Source organism: Barbus barbus (assembly GCF_936440315.1).
Source record: "Barbus barbus genome assembly, chromosome: 12".
Taxonomy (NCBI): Eukaryota; Metazoa; Chordata; class Actinopteri; order Cypriniformes; family Cyprinidae; genus Barbus; species Barbus barbus.
In genome coordinates, this window is record NC_136740.1 from 28,412,809 (window position 1) to 28,432,459 (window position 19,651).

The 19,651-nt window shown below is 37.3% G+C and overlaps 1 protein-coding gene across 1 annotated transcript; it reads right to left on the bottom strand.

Annotated features, from left to right (window-relative positions):
• Positions 1–1,457: 1,457 nt before the first annotated feature.
• On the bottom strand, positions 1,458–6,268 carry LOC306877642 (RNA-binding protein MEX3A-like). The gene is made up of 2 exons (XM_079429515.1): positions 5,793–6,268; positions 1,458–3,002 (listed from the first exon to the last, which is right to left on the bottom strand). The coding sequence occupies exons 1-2, from the start codon at positions 6,193–6,195 to the stop codon at positions 1,876–1,878; spliced, it is 1,530 nt and encodes a 509-aa protein (XP_079285641.1). The 5' UTR covers positions 6,196–6,268; the 3' UTR covers positions 1,458–1,875.
• Between the last annotated feature and the right edge of the window lie 13,383 nt (positions 6,269–19,651).

Sequence of the window (19,651 nt, forward strand, 5' to 3'; positions counted from 1 at the left end):
AATTACAATTGTCTGATTTCATTGTGGAGTTCAAGGTTGTTCTCCGATTGGCTGCTCGTGACCGTTCGCTGGCAGGCCTGTCTAGAAGGGGTCACGGCAGGATGTCCCGCTCATGAAGGAAGACTCCATGGAAACTTCGACGGCCTGCCTCTTGTGCACATTAAACGAGAAATCTCAGAAGAAAAATGCTTTGGGTCTATCTAGTCACACTCTCTACCCAGAACGGCCAGCTTTTCTCTTTGAAATAAAATCTGCTCTTGGATTTTTTTTTTTCACCCCACGGCAGGACAAAAGAGGCCCCCTTTCTCCCCAATGGGAATACCAGAACAGGAGCGAGCAAGCGATCAACAGGAGGGGCCCAAGCTACACCTAGTTTAGCCCCCTGTGCGGTGTCTCCGTCCTCATTCACGCCACTGTGCACCGCCCCTCCTTCCTACAGCAGTTGCTTTGCACCTGGACTCTGATGTATGGCTAATTATCAGCTCCTCCTAGGGCAGGCCATGTCGGGGCGTTCCGGGGATTGTACCACCACTGCGACAAAACAATATACTCACAGGGAGGAGCTCTGTAGTCATTACAGCGAATGAGCAGTTTAGAATTAGAGCACAGCCCCCCCCCCGACAAGCCAGACCATCAGAAAATAAAAAAACTTAATCTAAAGTACGATATGCAACACCTGCCTCAGTACAGACGGACAGTCAGAGGACGCTTTGCAACTCAAATGCAGCACCTCGGGAAAAGGTGATTTACATTGTACTGTAGCTCGGAGTCTTGCTTGCTTTTGTCTATTTGGTCTATTCAGGATCAGATTACAGACCCCCTCCCCTCAATCGCCCCCTCTGCTTTTTTTTTTGTACTTCATCTTATGCCTTATATTCAGCGTTTTACTAAATAATGTGGAAAAGAGAAAATCATAAACGTACTGACTGAGTGCAGAAAAGAGAATAAAAACGTTACTGAAAGAACCCGGGAAATCCTCTTGAAAACAGAACGCTGGATGAGTTCCAAGGTTTTTTTGAGCTGACCAATCAGTTTGCTCAAATAGGTACAACACAGAAAAAAAAACTAAAAACTAATAAGACGTTTTAGATACATCACATAATAGGCTCACTGGTGCACAAACAAAACAAAAAAAGAAACTCCCTGTTTAACTCGTCAATTACCCGTTCAAATATTGATTTGCAAAGCAGATTCTACATCGGTAATTGTGTCATTTAGAACATGATCCGAATTTAAAGCCATCAGGTCGTATATATCAGCCCCTATTTCTATACCATCTATTTCGCATTGACATCTAGAAATGTAATGTTTTTTCGCTTTACATCAGTTTTAAGGTGCAAAGATTTAAGATTCTAGTTTGCCTTAAAAAAAGAATACTCGTTTATTTGCAGAAGATGCTGGGATGTAAAACTATACTCCAATCTTAGGAAATAAACTCGTAATGATTTTTTTTTTTTAAATATATAATAATATACCTCCCCAGCAAAGGAAAAGTGTAAAATGTTCACATTATTTCTTCTGTTACTGTCCACACACAGCATGTGGAAAAAAACAGCACCAGTAAAAAATTTAATAAAATAAAGCAAAACAAACCAAGATGCTAAGAACTACGTTCTTTCCATTTTTAAAAAAACTTTTATAAAATATATATGTATATATGTGTACATATAAAAGAAAAATCTGAAAATACTTCTTCCTCTTTTTTTTAGTAAACCAAGCAGTGTGTTCTAAAATATCTGCTTGTTTTGGTTTTGTGTTTTCTGAAAAATAAAAAAAAGTGAATACTGACCAAATGAATAAAAAAGGTTAAAAGTGAACTGATTCTACAGAGTGAAAACAAAGCACAAAAAAAAAGGCAAAAGAAAAGTTGACTTTTTAAGAGAATATCCGGATGGCTTGCGTGACCAGGGTGTGGCAGACAGGACACTCCGGATGGTTTAGCTCACAAATTCGGATGGCGCACTCCATGCAGAAGAGGTTATGACCACATGGGACCAGAGCGGCGGTCACTTTGCTCTCAAAACAGGTCATGCAGTCCCGTGTCATGGCAGGCGGAGAATCCGGCACGGGGAGACGTCCGGTGAACGTGGCGGTGACGGCGGTGGGCTCGCTGTGGGCACGGCGCGCCTGGGCATGAGGAGACCCCACGGCGTTGGAGTTTCCGGTGCCGCATGGTTCAGGCAGTCCCGGCGACAGTCTGGTCAGAGGAAGAGGCAGGCCTCCAAAGCTTTTGGAGCGCTGCTGGGCGTAGTAAGCCACCTGTTTGGGATAGTCAGGATCACCCCAGCTTTGAGTGCCCTCGGATCCGAAGTAGGAGCATGGCTTGTCCCCATTGCCATGGTTGGTAAAGTCACCTTTACTGTAAATCCCACCACCTCCTCCTCCTCCTCCTCCGCCTCCTCCACTGCTACTTCCGATCATGGCGTCTGAGAAATTCTGGCGGTAGCTGCTGGCAAGCGGCTTGCGCGGGGCCCCCTGTAGCCCCCACACCTGCTGCAGGCGGCTCTCCAGACCCCCGTTGCTGCTGTCAGGTCCCAAGCAGTCGTTCTCATTGTTGTGGTCATGCAGGCCACCCGTGCGGAAGGCGATGTGCGCCTCGATTTCTTCCCTCGCCCGTTCGGCGTTCCCGGGGGAGCCAGTGATCTCAAAGACAGGGTCACGGTCGCGGCTCGGAGTCACGATGTAAGTGCACGTTTGCTGCTGGATGCGTTTTATAGTCGAGCCTTTTGGTCCGACCACCAAACCCACGACTCTGTAGGGCACCCGCACCTGTATGGTGGTCTGGCCAGGTAGCGGCGCAGGAGGCGAGCCGTTGAAAGAGACGCCCAACTTGTTCCTGGAGGCCCGCAGCATGGAGAAGTGCTCCGCAGCTGAGATGATTTCACGTCTGGCCAGGGCCACGTCCTCTTTGCGGCCGGTGATGAGGAAGACTGGTTCTTCGCCTCGGACGGGGGTCTTGATGTAGGTGTTGGTCTTTGCACGCAAAGCTTTGATTTTGCAACCTGTTGAGTGGAGAAGGAGTATTATAGTAGTAGGAGTACTAAAATTTGTCAGATAATACTTATTTTGCCTGTTTGTTTCCAGGTCAAAAGGTCACCCATGCACAGAATCTGCAGCAGAAGAACTCATTCACAAAGTTCTTCATGTAATTTAAACATTTTGAATAATTTGATTGTGATTTCAGTTTTCACTAAAAGTCTGGTACAGTTTATTCTATTTGACAATTTAATATGTTTAAATTGACCATGTTTCATCAGTTTACCATGCTTAAATATACCAAATTCTGCAGATTCATTGCGCAAGTCAGAAGATTCTGAGCCCGCCCATGTCTTTTTCTATTATAACCTATACACAAAATATGCCAAAATACAATTTTTGATGATTAAAAATGAGCATTGTATCGCATTTTTTCACAAAATATACTAAATATAATTTTTTGATTATAAAAATGGGCATTATTTTGCTATTTTTGTAGAAAAGATGTTAAATTATACTTTTTTGGGGAAAAAGTTTTTTTTAACAAAATATATTATGATACAACTTTTGATTATAAAATGAGCATCGTCTTGCAATTTTGTGCAAAACACATGAAAATATTTTTGAAGATAAAAATGAGAATTGTTTTGCAATTTGTTGTTTTTGATTACACGCACTGAACCTTATTCATGAACAGAATAAATATGTGATAATCTTTCTTTCTTTGTCATTTTTGCTAAAATTATTGATTGAACAATGCACACTGAAATGTCTTATGCTCGTGTTTGAGGCCCAAAGTGAATTTGCAAATAACTGTTCACTCTTCTTTGTTGTGGTAAATCTACAAATCCATTAAAACAATATTTTTTCTACATTACACTGTCTGCTTAACATTATTATTTTGCAGTTTCATTCAGTATATAGAAAAACGTGTCTCCTTTTAATTATCTGAAGTATTTAGCATTATAAATCCCATTAAAATGGTCCACTCTGTGTTGACGTATCCTATTAGGATGCAAAGACAAAAACAAATCTGTAAATACAATAGCGTTTAAAATTCACTGTTGTCTGAATGACGCCTCCTCTGCAACAGTGCCATGTGCTAACTGTCAGTTACAGGTACTATGATATTCAACACTGAAACCCAAATTAAAATGTGCTTCAGATGTAATTTCCCAGCTATTCTGCAAAAGGAGTTGACTCGAGGACAAAGCAAGCACGCAGAATCCCCCATAAAGTTATTGTTTAGAAATTAATTCATGACGAGGTGTGGTGCTCCACAGCATCTGCCTCGTGTTCAGCACCAGAGTATTTATTAGCACCTCAGTGGTGTCTTATCAAGAGTGGGGTGGCTTTCTCCGCCCAGGGGCCTGTTCAGTGGATAGATCTCTGCACACTGGTTTCATGCCTCATTGTGCACGGCAGAAGCTAAAAAAATAACCTGGATGGACTGTCTAGCACTGACAGCAGGGAGCACAGATTCCCTCCCGCCGCTGAATCGTCCCTCTCGCTGCAGGAGCACATCTCCTAACAGGCATGGCAGCCACTGCAGGTGAACAAAGCATTGGAACCTTACAGCTCAAAATTCCAACTAATGGTGATAACAAGGATACCTAAGTGTGCTGCTTTTTTCGCCATCACTCTGGCTTGTTATTATGAGGCCAAATGCGTTCGTAGAAAAATGCAATTAAATGAACCTGATAAAGGCCAAACGAATGTCACAGGATGTGGCTGTACTATCAGAGACTAATGAGGTAAAGACCCCATTTCGAATCCTCTTAATCAGCAATTTCCAAGCCACGCGCTCACTGCATCCCAATTTAGCCCCATTTGGATTCTGAAAGCACGCAGGCCACTTTACAACTCAACAAAGTCGTCATATGCAGGGAACCCGCTTGCTGGGACGTTTATTAGTGCATATTTCATCTGGGTGAGATACTATGTTCTTAATGAATGGACAGCAGAGGCTTCCTGACCCCCTGCTTGGAGTGCAGGGCTGTTGTACTGGTAGACGGGGCGTGACTCTAATACAGTCTTTATAGTCTGTCTCTCCAGGACCAAATGCAACACTGCTTTCCAGGATGCTGGAAATGCATTACAAAATGACATATTGAGACAACAGGGTCACCAAAGTGATGTAACAACAAGCAGTTGCATCCAAATATCATCACACATCCAAAATGCAAAACTTTTCCGCCAAGTCACGTTTATATATAGCTCTGCCCTCAACGTACACGAGGACTTTTACTTCTTTGTCTGACCACGCTATCAACATTTCAGCACTTTTAGACGCTCGCGAGACATTCGGACATCAGCGGTGGACTAAAGTTACCCGACAAGTGCTCTTTGTCTGAGGTAGCCTGACAAAAACAACGTGGTGCTGCATATGAAAGCCCCCAGGAACTACAGAGACGCGCGAAGGAGCGACTGACACAATGTGTCCAGTCAACAAAGACCGTTGACTGTTACATTGTATCCAGAGAGCGCGCACGCGTTCCATTTTCTGTTTCAAAACCAGAATTACGCGCGCTAAGACGACAAAGGGAAAACAGCGTGCTGACATTGAAGGCGTGGATGTGGAATAACGCCTTTGTTCTCATACCCGCTCATAAGTTTGCGTAAAGCTAAGAGGAAATGCCCATGTACATGCCATCTATGCGCTGAAACAGAGTGCTGAATTGTGGCTAAAACAGACACGTTAAAAGCATCACCACTCCCTTTTTCTTTGTCAAGACAGCTCCACGCTTAGTTTGAGCCGCGCACCCTGGAGAACAACGAGTTGGAAAGCATGTGAAAGTGCGCATCGTTGTATTTACCTTGCCTCCCCACTATTTCGGCCACATGTTCGGAGCTTGGCACCGGGACGCACTCCGTTATGTTGCAGCCCCGTCCTTTGGTTTCGGTGGGCGAGCTCTCGTACAGGGCGCACAACTTATTCTTCCCTTGTAACATCCCTGAATCGGCTGGGATGTGATTGTGGTGGTTATTGTTACTCCTGTCTTGAACTCCTCCACCACCACCCGCAGGAGCCCCGTCCTCGCCCTCTCCAAGACCCAGCAGCGACAGTTGGCCCAGCGCAACTCTAAGGGCACGCGAATCGTCCTCCTCCTCCTCGGGTGGCACCAGGAGACCTTCGCTGCCGAAGCCGGAGCCGGCCAAATCCCCGCCGTAGCCCCCATTTTTCTCCATGATCCCTGCTAGTACCAGCAAGCTAGGCATGGCTAACAAAAGAGTGTGAGACAAAGACACTGGTAAGAGACTGGAGGAACAGCACCCTCGCCGACACCCCGCCCCCTCCTGGTCCTAGTCCTCCCTTTGCGCTAGTCCCTCCCACAGACCAGCCCCCTCTCCGGTTCTGAAACTTACAAGGCGAACGGGACACAAGGATGTCTGCGTCGAGAGGGGCCAGGCGAAGCGATGCTCCACCCCGTCTGGTTCACTCAGTCCCCGCCTATGGCAAGCCGCTGATTCATGTATCCCCAGAATCGCTCTATTTTTATGTCACTAGTACTGTGACTGAGCAGCATGTTTGTTTATTTTTTTCTTACTGAAGATACTGCTTTATTTTTGTTAAAATAACTATAAACAAAATTGTAATCAAATTAATACATTTTTATAATACTATTATTATAATTACTTTTTAAATTTCGTATTTGTATAAATTCTATATATGTATATAATTTTTTATTTTATAATTTATATTTAAATATATTTCATAATTCGTATACAAAAATGAAATAGAAACTGATTCGTTTCTATTTTAAGTAACAATAAACAAAATTGTAGTTTAATTATTATTTTTAATATTTTTATGTAATTATTATAGAATTACTACTATTTAAAAAATCTAATAAACAAAAAAACATAATATGCACTAAGCATATTTTAATTAGCATATTATGTTATTATGTTAATTTATTATTATCCAGTTAATCTAAATACATTTGCTTTTTTTATATTATTATATAAATTATATAAAAGTAATACTGGTTCAAAATTACTGCAATGATAAAGTAACCATAAGCAAAAATACTGTTTTAATTAGTGCTGTCAAATGATTAATCGCGATTAATCGCATCCAAAATAAAAGTTTTTGTTTACATAATATGTGTGTGTACTGTGAATATTTATTATATGATTTAAATTATATGAATATAAATAAATACATGTAAATGCATGTAAATATTTTTAAAATGTATGCTGTATGTGTGTGTATTTATATATATACATATTAAATGTACACAACACACACGCATGTATTATGTAAACAAAAACTTTTATTTTGGATACGATTAATCGCGATTAATCAGTAATTTTAATTCTACCTCGCAAAAAAGAATACAATTTCAAAAATAAAAACAATATGCATTATACATATTATGGTATTATTGTTTTGTTATTTTAATATATTATTAGTAGTAATACTTATCCAGTTACATATATGGGACATTTAACAACATGTTGTTTTTATTGTTTGGTTGATTGATTTATTGATTGACTGATTGCATGGTGTAGCCTAATTTAATTATCACCTGCAAGTGAGTCATCATTATTCATAAAAATATTAATATTAACACCAGTAAAGAATAGCAGCATTACACACACACAAAAAAGATGACGTTTGTATTAATACAATCCTTACAGTTATTTTTATATTAGCCTACTTTATATATCATTTTATCCTTTAAGCCTGAGAAATATACTGATCTCTATTGGTAATAACTTATATAATAGCACTAAAAAAAATTATCGCTACTTTTAGTGTTGTTGTTTGATAATCTATTTATTTATTTCTAAAATGGATAAGCTACAGCTACTAGTGTAAAATATTAAATGTTAAAACAGCTTGCCATGCCATGCCCTGCCTCGCCATCCATCTATCCATCCACCCATCCATCCATCCCGTTGCATTTCAGACTCCTTTGTAGCAACCAACAACTCACTTCTAATGAATAATCCAAAACATCATTTTATTCCGTAAATATTAGGCTACAACATCATAGCTCATTGTGTTGTGTTGTGAGGAGAGGCGTGCCAGAATGATCACACATGTGCGCATGCAAACAACACCATCCAGCTGCTGATCTGTATCTCACCAACAGCACTTCTGTTGTGATGTTTGATCAGCGGAGTGTCATAACATGACCGAAAATACGCGGTGAGTGTCGAGGAACTGAAACATCTGGCCCCGATATTTGCCCAAACTGAAAGAGTTAAACTGACATAATTTGGGGGTCCGCCCACCCTGTTTGCCGTTGTTTGCGGCGGGTCACCGAGTTGTTGTTTGGATTACCGTTGCGCATGGAGTGCTGTTACACTGAGAGGCGCTGAGAAGAAGAGACGCGGGGAGTTATCAGACAGACGTTGCAGGATCTGCACTGCACATTTATGGGAGAGAGAGAGAGGAGAGCGAGCACGTGTCTAGCTACATCGCAGGGAAACCTTGAACAAAGAGCATTCGTGTTTCCACCTCAGACGACACTGTCCTCATGATGCCACGCCTGGCGGCAAAGATGAAATCTGGAACAACAGCAGCAGCAGCAATAATACTAATACTGCTACTAATAATAATACACATGTATTGTTTTTTCAATTGTAAAACTGATACCAGATGTTGATATTTTAAATAGCATCAAAACATTAAATATTACTTATATTAAGCAAATTGATAACACTATATAGTTACACTTTTTACCAATTAATATTTTCAACATTATATTTTTAATACAATATTTTTAAAGTGGGCTTACTATTGAAACTCAGTTAAAGCATAAACACACAAAATACATTTTTTTAAATAATACATGTACTTAAAATTTATTAAATTAATTCAAAATATGTTGACCTTAAATTGGGGCATGCTGTCACACTATGTGGAGTAATTTGAGTTAAAACAGTTTAAACACTAATAAAAGCAACAACAACATAATAATAATCATCATCATCATCCAAATATACTTTAGTTTCAATTGGAGAACCAATATCATCTGTTGATATTTTAAATCTATTTAATAATATTAAGCAAATTCATTTCTTATTGTCTTATTGTACCCTAAAATGGTAATTCATATTTTATTTTTGAAAATTAGATTCTGTACTGGCTCATATTTATACAAAATCTACTAAAAAAGCTTTTGAACATAAAAATAAAATTTTTAAAAATACATGTACATATCTAAAATAATTTAATTTGTTCATACATTGACCTTAAAGTGGGGCACGTTATCACACTATATAGGGTAAGTTACAATTATTTGTAAAAAAGATAAAACAGTTTAAACACTAATAATAATAAAAAATACTGTGTGTGTATTGAAATAAATATTATTATAACAACTATAAATAATATCCATAAATATATGATTTGAATGAAATGCAGGTATATACTTACAAATGCATGCAATGCATCAGCTTTGAAAAAAAAATGTGGTTGTGGTGACAACATGAGAGTGTAGTGTAGTAACTGGTTTCATTTACATATTGACTGCACAGAATGTCATATTTATTTACCATCAAAGGCAAGCATACTTAACTGCTTTCATAGGAAATGCTTATGAAATTCTTCTCATGACAAATATAGAGGTGACTGTTTACACTCAGTCTCTTCTCATTTGCATCTGCAGTGTTTCCTGTGTTTTCATTGGTCAGTCAGACAGCTGGACACTTAAAAGTTGCATCAGCATGAGTCAATCAGATGGCAGCACTAATATGAGATGTTCATGACGGGTCTTTCTCACATATTCTGGATCAGTGCCAGCATCTTAGTGACAGTCAGTATGTCCAAAAGGTCATTTGCCTCCATTAATGGTGTCCACTGAGAGCCTAAGGCCCAAATCAATATCAACTATGGATAACAGATCATGTTTCCTGCCTGCTCCGTCTGTCTGTGGGCCTGGGTCTTTTGTTTATCAAGTCCCCCTTTTGTCTTTCCACTCGTTCACTTTGCTTGTTTCAGTCGAATCTGCGTCTAGTCATTGAAAGCGTCTCTTGAAGTCTGTGTTGAACATTCTCTTTCCTGGCAGAGCCAATATGTTTGCATATACTCATATTGTACTCAATACGCCCACATTCTGTAAATAATGACCTAATATGACATCATCCAGCAGTGCATTTGTCAGTGCACATGCATGCTGTAATGTGGTGTCATATAACAATGACACGAATCAGTCGGCATTAATACCTTAAGCTTAATTAATACACAACAGAATTATAATACAATAAAATAATAAATCATAATCGATTCACACATATTATTTAAATGTCACATATGAACAAATTATGATTTATATATTTCCAGTATTATTTAATCTCACTTAAAATGGATTACTTGATTGTCAGAATCAATTAACACATAATTATAATATAAGTCATATATATAATATAATATAATGATATATGAATGACATGATTTGTAAAATTTGTAGATTTGATAGCAACAACAATAATAATACTATTAATAATAATAGCATGGCAAAAACAAATAAATAATAAAACTTCCCTATTTGTATCTAATATTTGTTAATGCATCGCTATGTTTGTCTAAAGCAACTTCTGGATTTAAGTACAAATAGTAATGGACTTAATATGGCTTGTGACAATTATAAAATCCATATTAAGTGTGTTTAATGCATAATATAATACAATATATAATATATAATACTATTCAATATGAATTAATCACACTTAAAATGGACTGATTGGTATTTATTTATTTGTAAATAACAATAATAATGCGTCAATAATAAGTGCTTATACTCTCTTGCTTTATCATTTATATTTGAAGAGATATTATTATCAATGGCCATCACTCCGGACTATGACTGTACTGACCCTTCCCCCTCCTCTCTCCCTCCCTCCCTCTCTCTCTCTCTCTCTCTCTCTCCTTCTCTCTCACATAAACACTTGGGGTTTACATTGAGTGTAAATGCTTCTCTGAGCTGGGAATATGAGTCAGGTGAGTATGACCTCATCTCTTTTTCCTGTGCTATGAGGTAATGTATCTCTCCAGCTCTCTTTCTCCTCTGTGAGCCAATCATTAGAGGTGCTTCACTGATGACACACCCCACTGATGATTCAGATTCTCACTGTCACATGACCCTCACACCCTCAGGTGATCTCACTGTACAGATGGATCATCGCCAACAAAACCACTGCACACTGCAACAGAATAAATATCGATGGTTTTTCTTAAAAAAAAAAAAAAAAAAATCAGTTTTATTAGTTTTCTTTGTGGAATCAATGAATGAATGAATCAATTAAATAATTACATTTTCAATTAGACTCAGTTGAAATGACCCACACAATATCAGTTCAGACTAGATTTATGGATATAAATGTCTATATATACCATCTAGATGTCACGCATAATTATTTAATAATATGTTTAAAAATGTCAGTTTAGGGGCCTATATTTGTCTGTTTCTGTTTCATGCATTTGAGCACAAGGCTTTAAATCAAACGTTTTTGAGATTCAAGTGTGTCCAAACGTTCAAAGAAGTGATTTGTGTTGAGGACAGAGGTTGCATTTCTTTTTTCCATAGCAGACACTTGCATTTCTTTTGTTAAATATCTATTTTGATACATATGTGAAATTATCATCTACTGTTCACACATAAATACAATGATAATAAGCACATCTTCTTTCACAGGAATGCACTTTAAACTGAAAGTAGTTTCTCTGAATTTTACAAAGGGTTCCCACACACCCTCTGCTGGTTGGACAACGAACTGCAAATAATCAAATGGTACAGTACAGAATGGAATTTACTGCAAAATTGTTAGTGCTGTCCTAATTTATTGTAACATTTAAGCTATATATAATCATATTGTACATTATTTATGCTTGTCGCAAACCGATAGCATTCAATAAACCATCACACTACTAATTAACTCATTAACATTAAATTGGGCCTGTTTCTGTCAAAATTAATGTCACTGAATTCACCCTGTATGTATGCTATAGAACAAGTGAGTTAATAGAAAGTATACACATATAAATTAATTCCGTGTTAATGTGAATGCAATAGTTCAAATTTTCTTCCTTTCACTGAAGTTGAAGATTTAGGATAAGGTAAAAAAAAAAAAAAAAAAGTCCTTGACTTTTTTATTTATAATAGTGTACCCTAATAGTCTTTTGTTCCATTAGATTCTCATTTTATGAAAAGTAAGCAGTGAGCCTTCCTATTAATCATCAACCGATATATTAAAATATATTATATTAAAGAAAGAAAAAGTACAGTAAAACTAAACAATCTCTGAAAAAATAGAGTAAAACTAAGTTTTATTCTTTCTTATCATACAAACATACATTTACAAAATCATTTGGCCTCTTTTGATTGTTGACCATAGAATTAAAATTTCCAAAAATTTGGTTACTGAAGTTTATCAGTGATATTCCCAAATCTAAGATTCCTGAGAATCATTTAAATAGCTATTGCCATATTCCCTACAATGCTGCTTAACATAATCCACCTCTGTCCTGCTTGAAGAATATATCCTAAGACCTGCTGCATTGTTGGTCTGAACACAACAAAGTTGCCCACCATTCTAGAGACGGGGAAACTGTAAGGATTCATACCCATGGCTCCAAACACGTAGACAGTGTCGATGGTCGGAGGGAGTCTCGCTCTGGGCACGATCAGGAGCTCTGCCATGATTTTACCCATCGCCCACACATCAGAGTACTGGTCTCTGTACTTCCCTTGGAAAATCTCTGGAGCAGAGTAACACAAATTGCCTCCTTCTACGCCAAAGCAAAGCCCGTTCTTCTGAAATCTGGCGAGGCCTAAGTCAATTATAACGGCCCGGTAAGTGCTGTATTCCACCTGTAAAGAGATGGCATGACGATAAATGCTTGAATAAGACATTATAATAATTCAGTTGTATTTTCTTCTAGGGTTCATATAATTTCTGTTCGTTGATTTAAAAAAAATAATCAGTCATAATGGGATAACATATACTAAATCAACCAGTTCGTATTGGAAAACTATTTCATATCCAGAGCTAACATATGTAATTTCTCCTAATATATACACTGCCGGTCATAAATTTGGGATCAGTAAGATTGTAATGTCTTTCTATAATTTCTGTAATTCAAATTACTCCAGTCTTCAGTGTCACATGATCCTTCAGAAATCATTCTAATATGCTGCTCAAGAAACTATTACTATAGCAATGAAATAAATTATCAAAAATTACCTCATATTTTTGTAGAAACTGTGATACATTTTATTTTTCAAGATTCTTTGATGAATGTGAAGTTCAAAAGCATTTGCAAATTAATCATTTGTTACATCATAAATGACTTTACTGATCAATTTAATGCATCCTTGATGATGAATAGAAGTATAAATTTATTTTTTCTTACTTCCCCCAGACTTTCGAATGCTAGTGGATCATGGTTTCCACAGCACAACTGTTGTTTTTGTCTAATCCGCTCTGGAGATGTATTCATATTCTACCATATTTAAGCATGAAGATTGTACTGTATTACATATGGAATGTAATGAAAAACTTACATTTTGGTATGTTTACTTAAAATTATCTAAAAGGTATTTAACTTTATTAACATAGTGTATGTGTGGGCATTTATTTTCACATGCATCAGAAATCATATCTCACAACCAGAAACACCGTCATTGACTCACCATGATGTTGTCAGGCTTGAGGTCCTGGTGAACGATATTCTTGCTGTGCATATAAGTGAGGCCTATACACATGCCTTCGATAATGGTGATCATCACAGGCTTTGTTAGCTGAGAAAGAAAATAACAAAAGCTATCAGCACTACTTGCATTGATAAAAATCAAACTATAAAGTGTATCATTAAACGTTGTGGGCTGATCTGTAAATTACATTTTTACATTCCAGCATTCAATATTTTTGGTCATGACTGCATATATATATATATATATGCATATATATATGCAGTCATGGCCAAAAATATTGGCACCCTTAGTAAATATGATCAAAGAAGGCTGTGAAAATGAATGAATATATCTATTCTGAATAAATAGGTGTTATAAGTGATACCCTAAATATTTTTATCTACTTGACAGGTTGTGATTTTCAGCTGTTCTTAATGACTGCTGGCTATTTTTTTTAGTTCATGGAGCACATTTCTACCCAAATATTTCTTTTTTTTTTCTTTATTTAATTTAAACATTCTTGAATTTCAACTAGTGTTTGACTAATTTTAGGATAAATCTGTTATCAGTTTAAATTTTGAACTAAAAATGTAAATAAAAATAGATCAATTAAAATGTAATATTTAACAGTACCTCCATGTATGATTGTGGGCTGAACATTAGCTTTTCCAGAGTTTTCCCAGAGATTAATTCCAGTGGGATGTTCCACATGCCCTGAGAGTCCAGCCAGGGTTCAGCCAGGAGCTTCACCACATTGGAGTGATGCAGTGACCTACAATAATATCATGCGTGCCAAATATGAAATATCACAAACGGCAGGTTAAAAAGTCTCATTTCTTTTTTAAATCATATTTTAAATCAGTAATAAGCTAAAATATTCTTCTTATTGGTATTATGTTTTAAGCATACAAATACTCACCAGTATATATTTTTCTCTTTCTGAATTTCTTGTTTAGATACAGAAGTGGAAGGTACTTTCTTAAGAGCTGCATGGGTATTTCCAAAGGTTACTTTATACACCTTTCCAAAGTTTCCTTTAGCATAAGTAGCAGCTGAAAAAGCCATCTGGAAAACCAATCAAAAATTCAAACAAATTATTTATTTAATTATTTGATTGTAATTAATTTCATATTGATTTATTTCTTTTATTCAGTGTTCCAACTAAATTATATATATTTGTTTTTGCATCAGCAGGGAAGTCATAATTATATCGGACTTTAGAAACTCTATATATTCTTTATTCATCAGTTACGTTTCAAAGTGTCGTGTGATATTGTGTTTAGTGTTTAACCCCTCTGATTACAGCATTTTAACGTCTAAATTAAACTGCAAGCACTAGTTACAGGAAAAGTGTAAAAAATGTTGCCCCTCTTGTTCCTGAATTCCTGAATGCATCGTAGATGCCTTAAAACTCAGTTCATGCTGTACATACTCACTAATGTGATTTTCGCTTTCATTATCCACTTTGACAGACTTCAAATCTGTGATAGCAACTTTTGTAAAAAGCATTAGTAGTTGTAAGTGTTGTCATTTCTAAGACGCTACATTTCAAAGTCCCTACTGTGAAAGACTTAAACAAGAAATCAAATTTAAAAAAAATCTTAAACGATAGAAATATATAGAAATAAAGAGCATGTATGCATAAAATGTTAAATCAATAACAGAACCTCAAAAATTGATGAGCAATTAATTCCACCTGATTCTACCATAACACATATACAATTTATGCATCAAGATATATCTATATTTATATAAGTAAATGTAATGCATTATAAAAAGTACAATTGATGTTCCAATGTTAATAACATGTTAACAATTAATCATAATCAGACTCAGTCTGTGATGTATGTGAATTGTAATTTAAAGTCCTTACCACTGCAGTTCTCCAGGCTTTGAAATTAACAGTCAGACAGAAAACCCCTCACTTGATCACCAGAGGTTCGCCAACATTATCAGTCACCAGTAAATGTCTCTAGAAGTGAAACAGAAAGGGAAAAGAATGCTTTTACAGTACAGAGAAGCTAAGTAAAGCAGAGAGCCTCATTTTCATCCACATTAAACTGGTGTCTAACCTGACTAAGGTCTATTCATTAAAAACTTTAATTTGAAATTTTTTTAACATTCATTTTCTAAAGATAACATAATTTTCTAAAGACAAACATAATTTGTCAATTAATTTACCAAAAGCCCAGTATGTCTATAGATCAGAAAGATTTAAAGAAAAGTAGTTGTTGAATGTTAATAAACAGTGATGATGGACTTGATAAAAGCACCCTGTCCTAACATTATTATAATATATATTATAATATAGCATTTCTGTGTATTATTTACAGCTAAATGTCTTGTGATAGCTTTAATTCTCTATAGTCCCAGGCTACTTTCAGGTCTTCCACACTTTTTAACCAATAAAGTTGTTTCCAGTTGTTACAGGATGAAGTTGTTAGGAAATATTTCAACAAAAATTGGTGGGTGGTAACAAACTTCTAAATGAATATGTGTAAAAAAAACACGATTTGACTGATTTCATTTACTTTCCCAAGGCTGGAAATCGCAATTTATTTATGTCATCCCATTTGTTCCCCTCATTCTTCACACACACCTTTCTAATTCCTTGTAATGTGTATCTTGTAAAAATACTATAAACATTTTGTCTTTGCAAAATATAGTTCTAAGTTTTTAAGGATTTCTGTTCAGTCTTGAGATCAGTTTCTTCCCGTAGATTATTAGGCAACTCAACTGCTTTTCAGCTGTTTTACATTTAATGTATATTGATAATTATGGCTCTGTTTATTTATTAATTTTCCAAACAGGAAATCACAATTTAAAAAATGTCCAGTTCCACTATCATTAATACTCATTTTTAACACCAGAGGTCTATATTATCCAATTTGTTCCTATAATTCCTCCCTCACACACACACACACACACACACACACATTGGGTTTCCATGTTTTATGGGGACATTCCATAGGCATAAATGCTTTTTCTACTGTACAAACGGTATTTTATCAGTTAAATATACCCCGACAGAAACTTTCTGCATTTTTAGATTTTTAAAATACTGTATGATTTATAAGCTTGTTTTCTCATGAGGACCAAAAAAATAATATCCACAATACTAAATATATATTTGACCACGAAGTCATAATTTATAATCCTTGTGGGAACACGAGGACCACCCCTCCCACCGGTTGTTGTAATCTAATAATCATAATAGCATGTCTTGATAGGTTTTAAAATAATTGCCTTTTGTTTCAAGCTATGAGTCACTCATAAGGAGATGATCACCATATTTTCATGCAACCAGCATGCAATGAAATAATGAATAAGTGAAGTTCAACTCTCCATATGTGATCCAGTACAATCTTTATACTTTGGTAGAATCTTGATATGAAACATCTGATATCTCTGATTTAAATCAAATGTTCTAAATGTTCAGAAATGACACTTGTTATTGGAAACAAACATCTTTAGTCTCTTTTGACATGGAGGAGGATAATGAAAGCAAAATACACATCAGTGAGTATTTGCGTCATGAACTAACCCCTGAGATATCTAACATGCTGACGGGAATTCAGGAACAAGAGGGGCAACATTTTTTTTTTTTTGTTTTACACGAGAACTTTTCCTGTAACTACTGCTTGAAGTTTAATTTAGACGATCAGTTGCTCTGATAACCAGGGGTGTTGAAAACCAAACACAATATAACAAGCCACTTTAAAACGGAAGGAATGTATTTAAAGAATGTAGAATCTTTGTACACGTGAGATATGATGATTTTTAACATTCCTGCTGATAGACAGAAGAGTGATGGACAAGACTACATCTTTAAGACACTTTTTTTACAGTCTATGGTCTGACTGAATACCTCTTTCTGGCGAATTTTCTCGTCAGAAACAACAAAGGGCAAATGTGTGTATGAATTTGTGTAAACATAGTGTAAACAACTTCAGTGATTTTAATGGGAGTTTTTTTTTTTTTTTGTTATTAGTAGCCTAACTTGCAATGTTTTTATTCACATTAATTTTCAATGTTAAATTCACATTAAATATAAAGTCAGTCGCATTAATAATATGTTATGAATGTCATTAATAATATATATAATATGGCATGACACCCATAAACAGTTTTTGGCTGTTTTTATGCATTACATTATTAGGTTACTTTGACCATCACCCATTATCAACATAATCTATAAAGGGGAGAATCAAGATATTTCATGATAAAGTTAATGGGTTTGGGAATGTTTCGAATTCTGTTCTGGCTGCTGTGTGTCACATTACGACCCTCCCACACACATTGGGTTTCCATGTTTTATGGGGACATTCCATAGGCATAAATGCTTTTTCTACTGTACAAACGGTATTTTATCACTTAAATATATCCCAACAGAAACTTTCTACATTTTTAGATTTTTAAAATACTGTATGATTTATAAGCTTGTTTTCCCATGAGGACCAAAAAAATAATATCCACAATAATAATAAAAAATTTGACCACGAAGTCATAATTTATAATCCTTGTGGGAAAACGAGGACCACCCCTCCCACCGGTTGTTGTAATCTGATAATCATAATAGCATGTCTTGATAGGTTTTAAAATAATTGTCTTTTGTTTCAAGCTATGAGTCACTCATAAGGAGATGATCACCATATTTTCATGCAACCAGCATGCAATGAAATAAGTGAATAAGTGAAGTTCAACTCTCTATATGTGATCCAGTACAATCTTTATACTTTGGTAGAATCTTGATATGAAACATCTGATATCTCTGATTTAAATCAAATTTTCTAAATGTTAAGAAATAACACTTGTTATTGGAAACAAACACCTCTTGGACATCGGCAGAACATCTGCCATGGAAACTCGGGCTCTAAGGCTATACCGTGGACTTCACACATATGGGATCCAATTAGGTCTCACATATGGAACCCAGCCCACTACCGGTTCTCACGGATTCATCGAGTGAGGGCCTGGCGTCAGACGCTCCGCCACGTCTGGCTGCCGAGGGAATGGAGGAGCTCGACAGGGTCTACAGTACAGACTCTCTGGAGCAGTTTTAGCAAGCCGACCCGAAACCGGAGCCTCTCAGTGCTTCTACCCATTTGAGGTGAGAACACAGGAGGAAACCGGTTCCACACGATGGCTATAGAACCTAGCAAACGTGTTAGGGGTCTCCCAGCCCGCAGCTCTACAAATATCTGCCAGCGAGGCACCACAAGCCAATGCCCAGGAAGATGCAACACTTCTATTAGAGTGGGCTCTCAACCTAAACGGGCAGGGCACACCCTGTGCCTGATTAGCCAGGGTGATGGCATCCACTATCCAGTGGGCCATCCTCTGCTTGGAGACGGCATTCCCCTTCTGCCGGCCTCCGTGACAGACAAAGAGCTGGTCTGAGGTCCTGAAGCTTAGCGTCCTGTCAACGTAGCATCTCAATGCTCGGACGGGACAAAGCAAAGCAAGGGTTGGTCTGCTTCCTCCGAGGGCAGCGCTTGCAGGCTCACCACCTGGTCCCTGAAGGGATTAGTGGGAACCTTGGGCACATAGCCAGGCCGGGGCCTCAGGATTACCTGGGAGTCAGCCGGCCCAAACTCTAGGCACGAATCGTCGACCGAAAATACGTGCAGGTCCCCTACCCTCTTGATGGAGGCCAATGCAAGCAGGAGCAGAGTCTTCAATGAAAGAAACTTCAGCTCAACTGTCTGCAAAGGCTCAAATGGGCCCTGCTGTAGTGCTCTAAGTACTAGAGACAGGTCACGAGAGGGTATAGAGGGAGTATTTAACCTTCTTGCCCCCCTAAGGAACCTAATGACCAAGTCATGCTTACCCAACGACTTCCCTTCCACGGGGTTGTGTTTGGCAGCAATCGCAGCCACATAGACTTTAACAGTGGAGGGAGACAGCCTTCGCTCCAACCCCTGCTGTAAAAAGGACAGCACGACTCTGATCGGGCACTTCTGGGGGTCTTCTCGGTGAGAAGAACACCACTCGACAAACAGGTTCCACTTCAAGGCGTAAGCATGTCT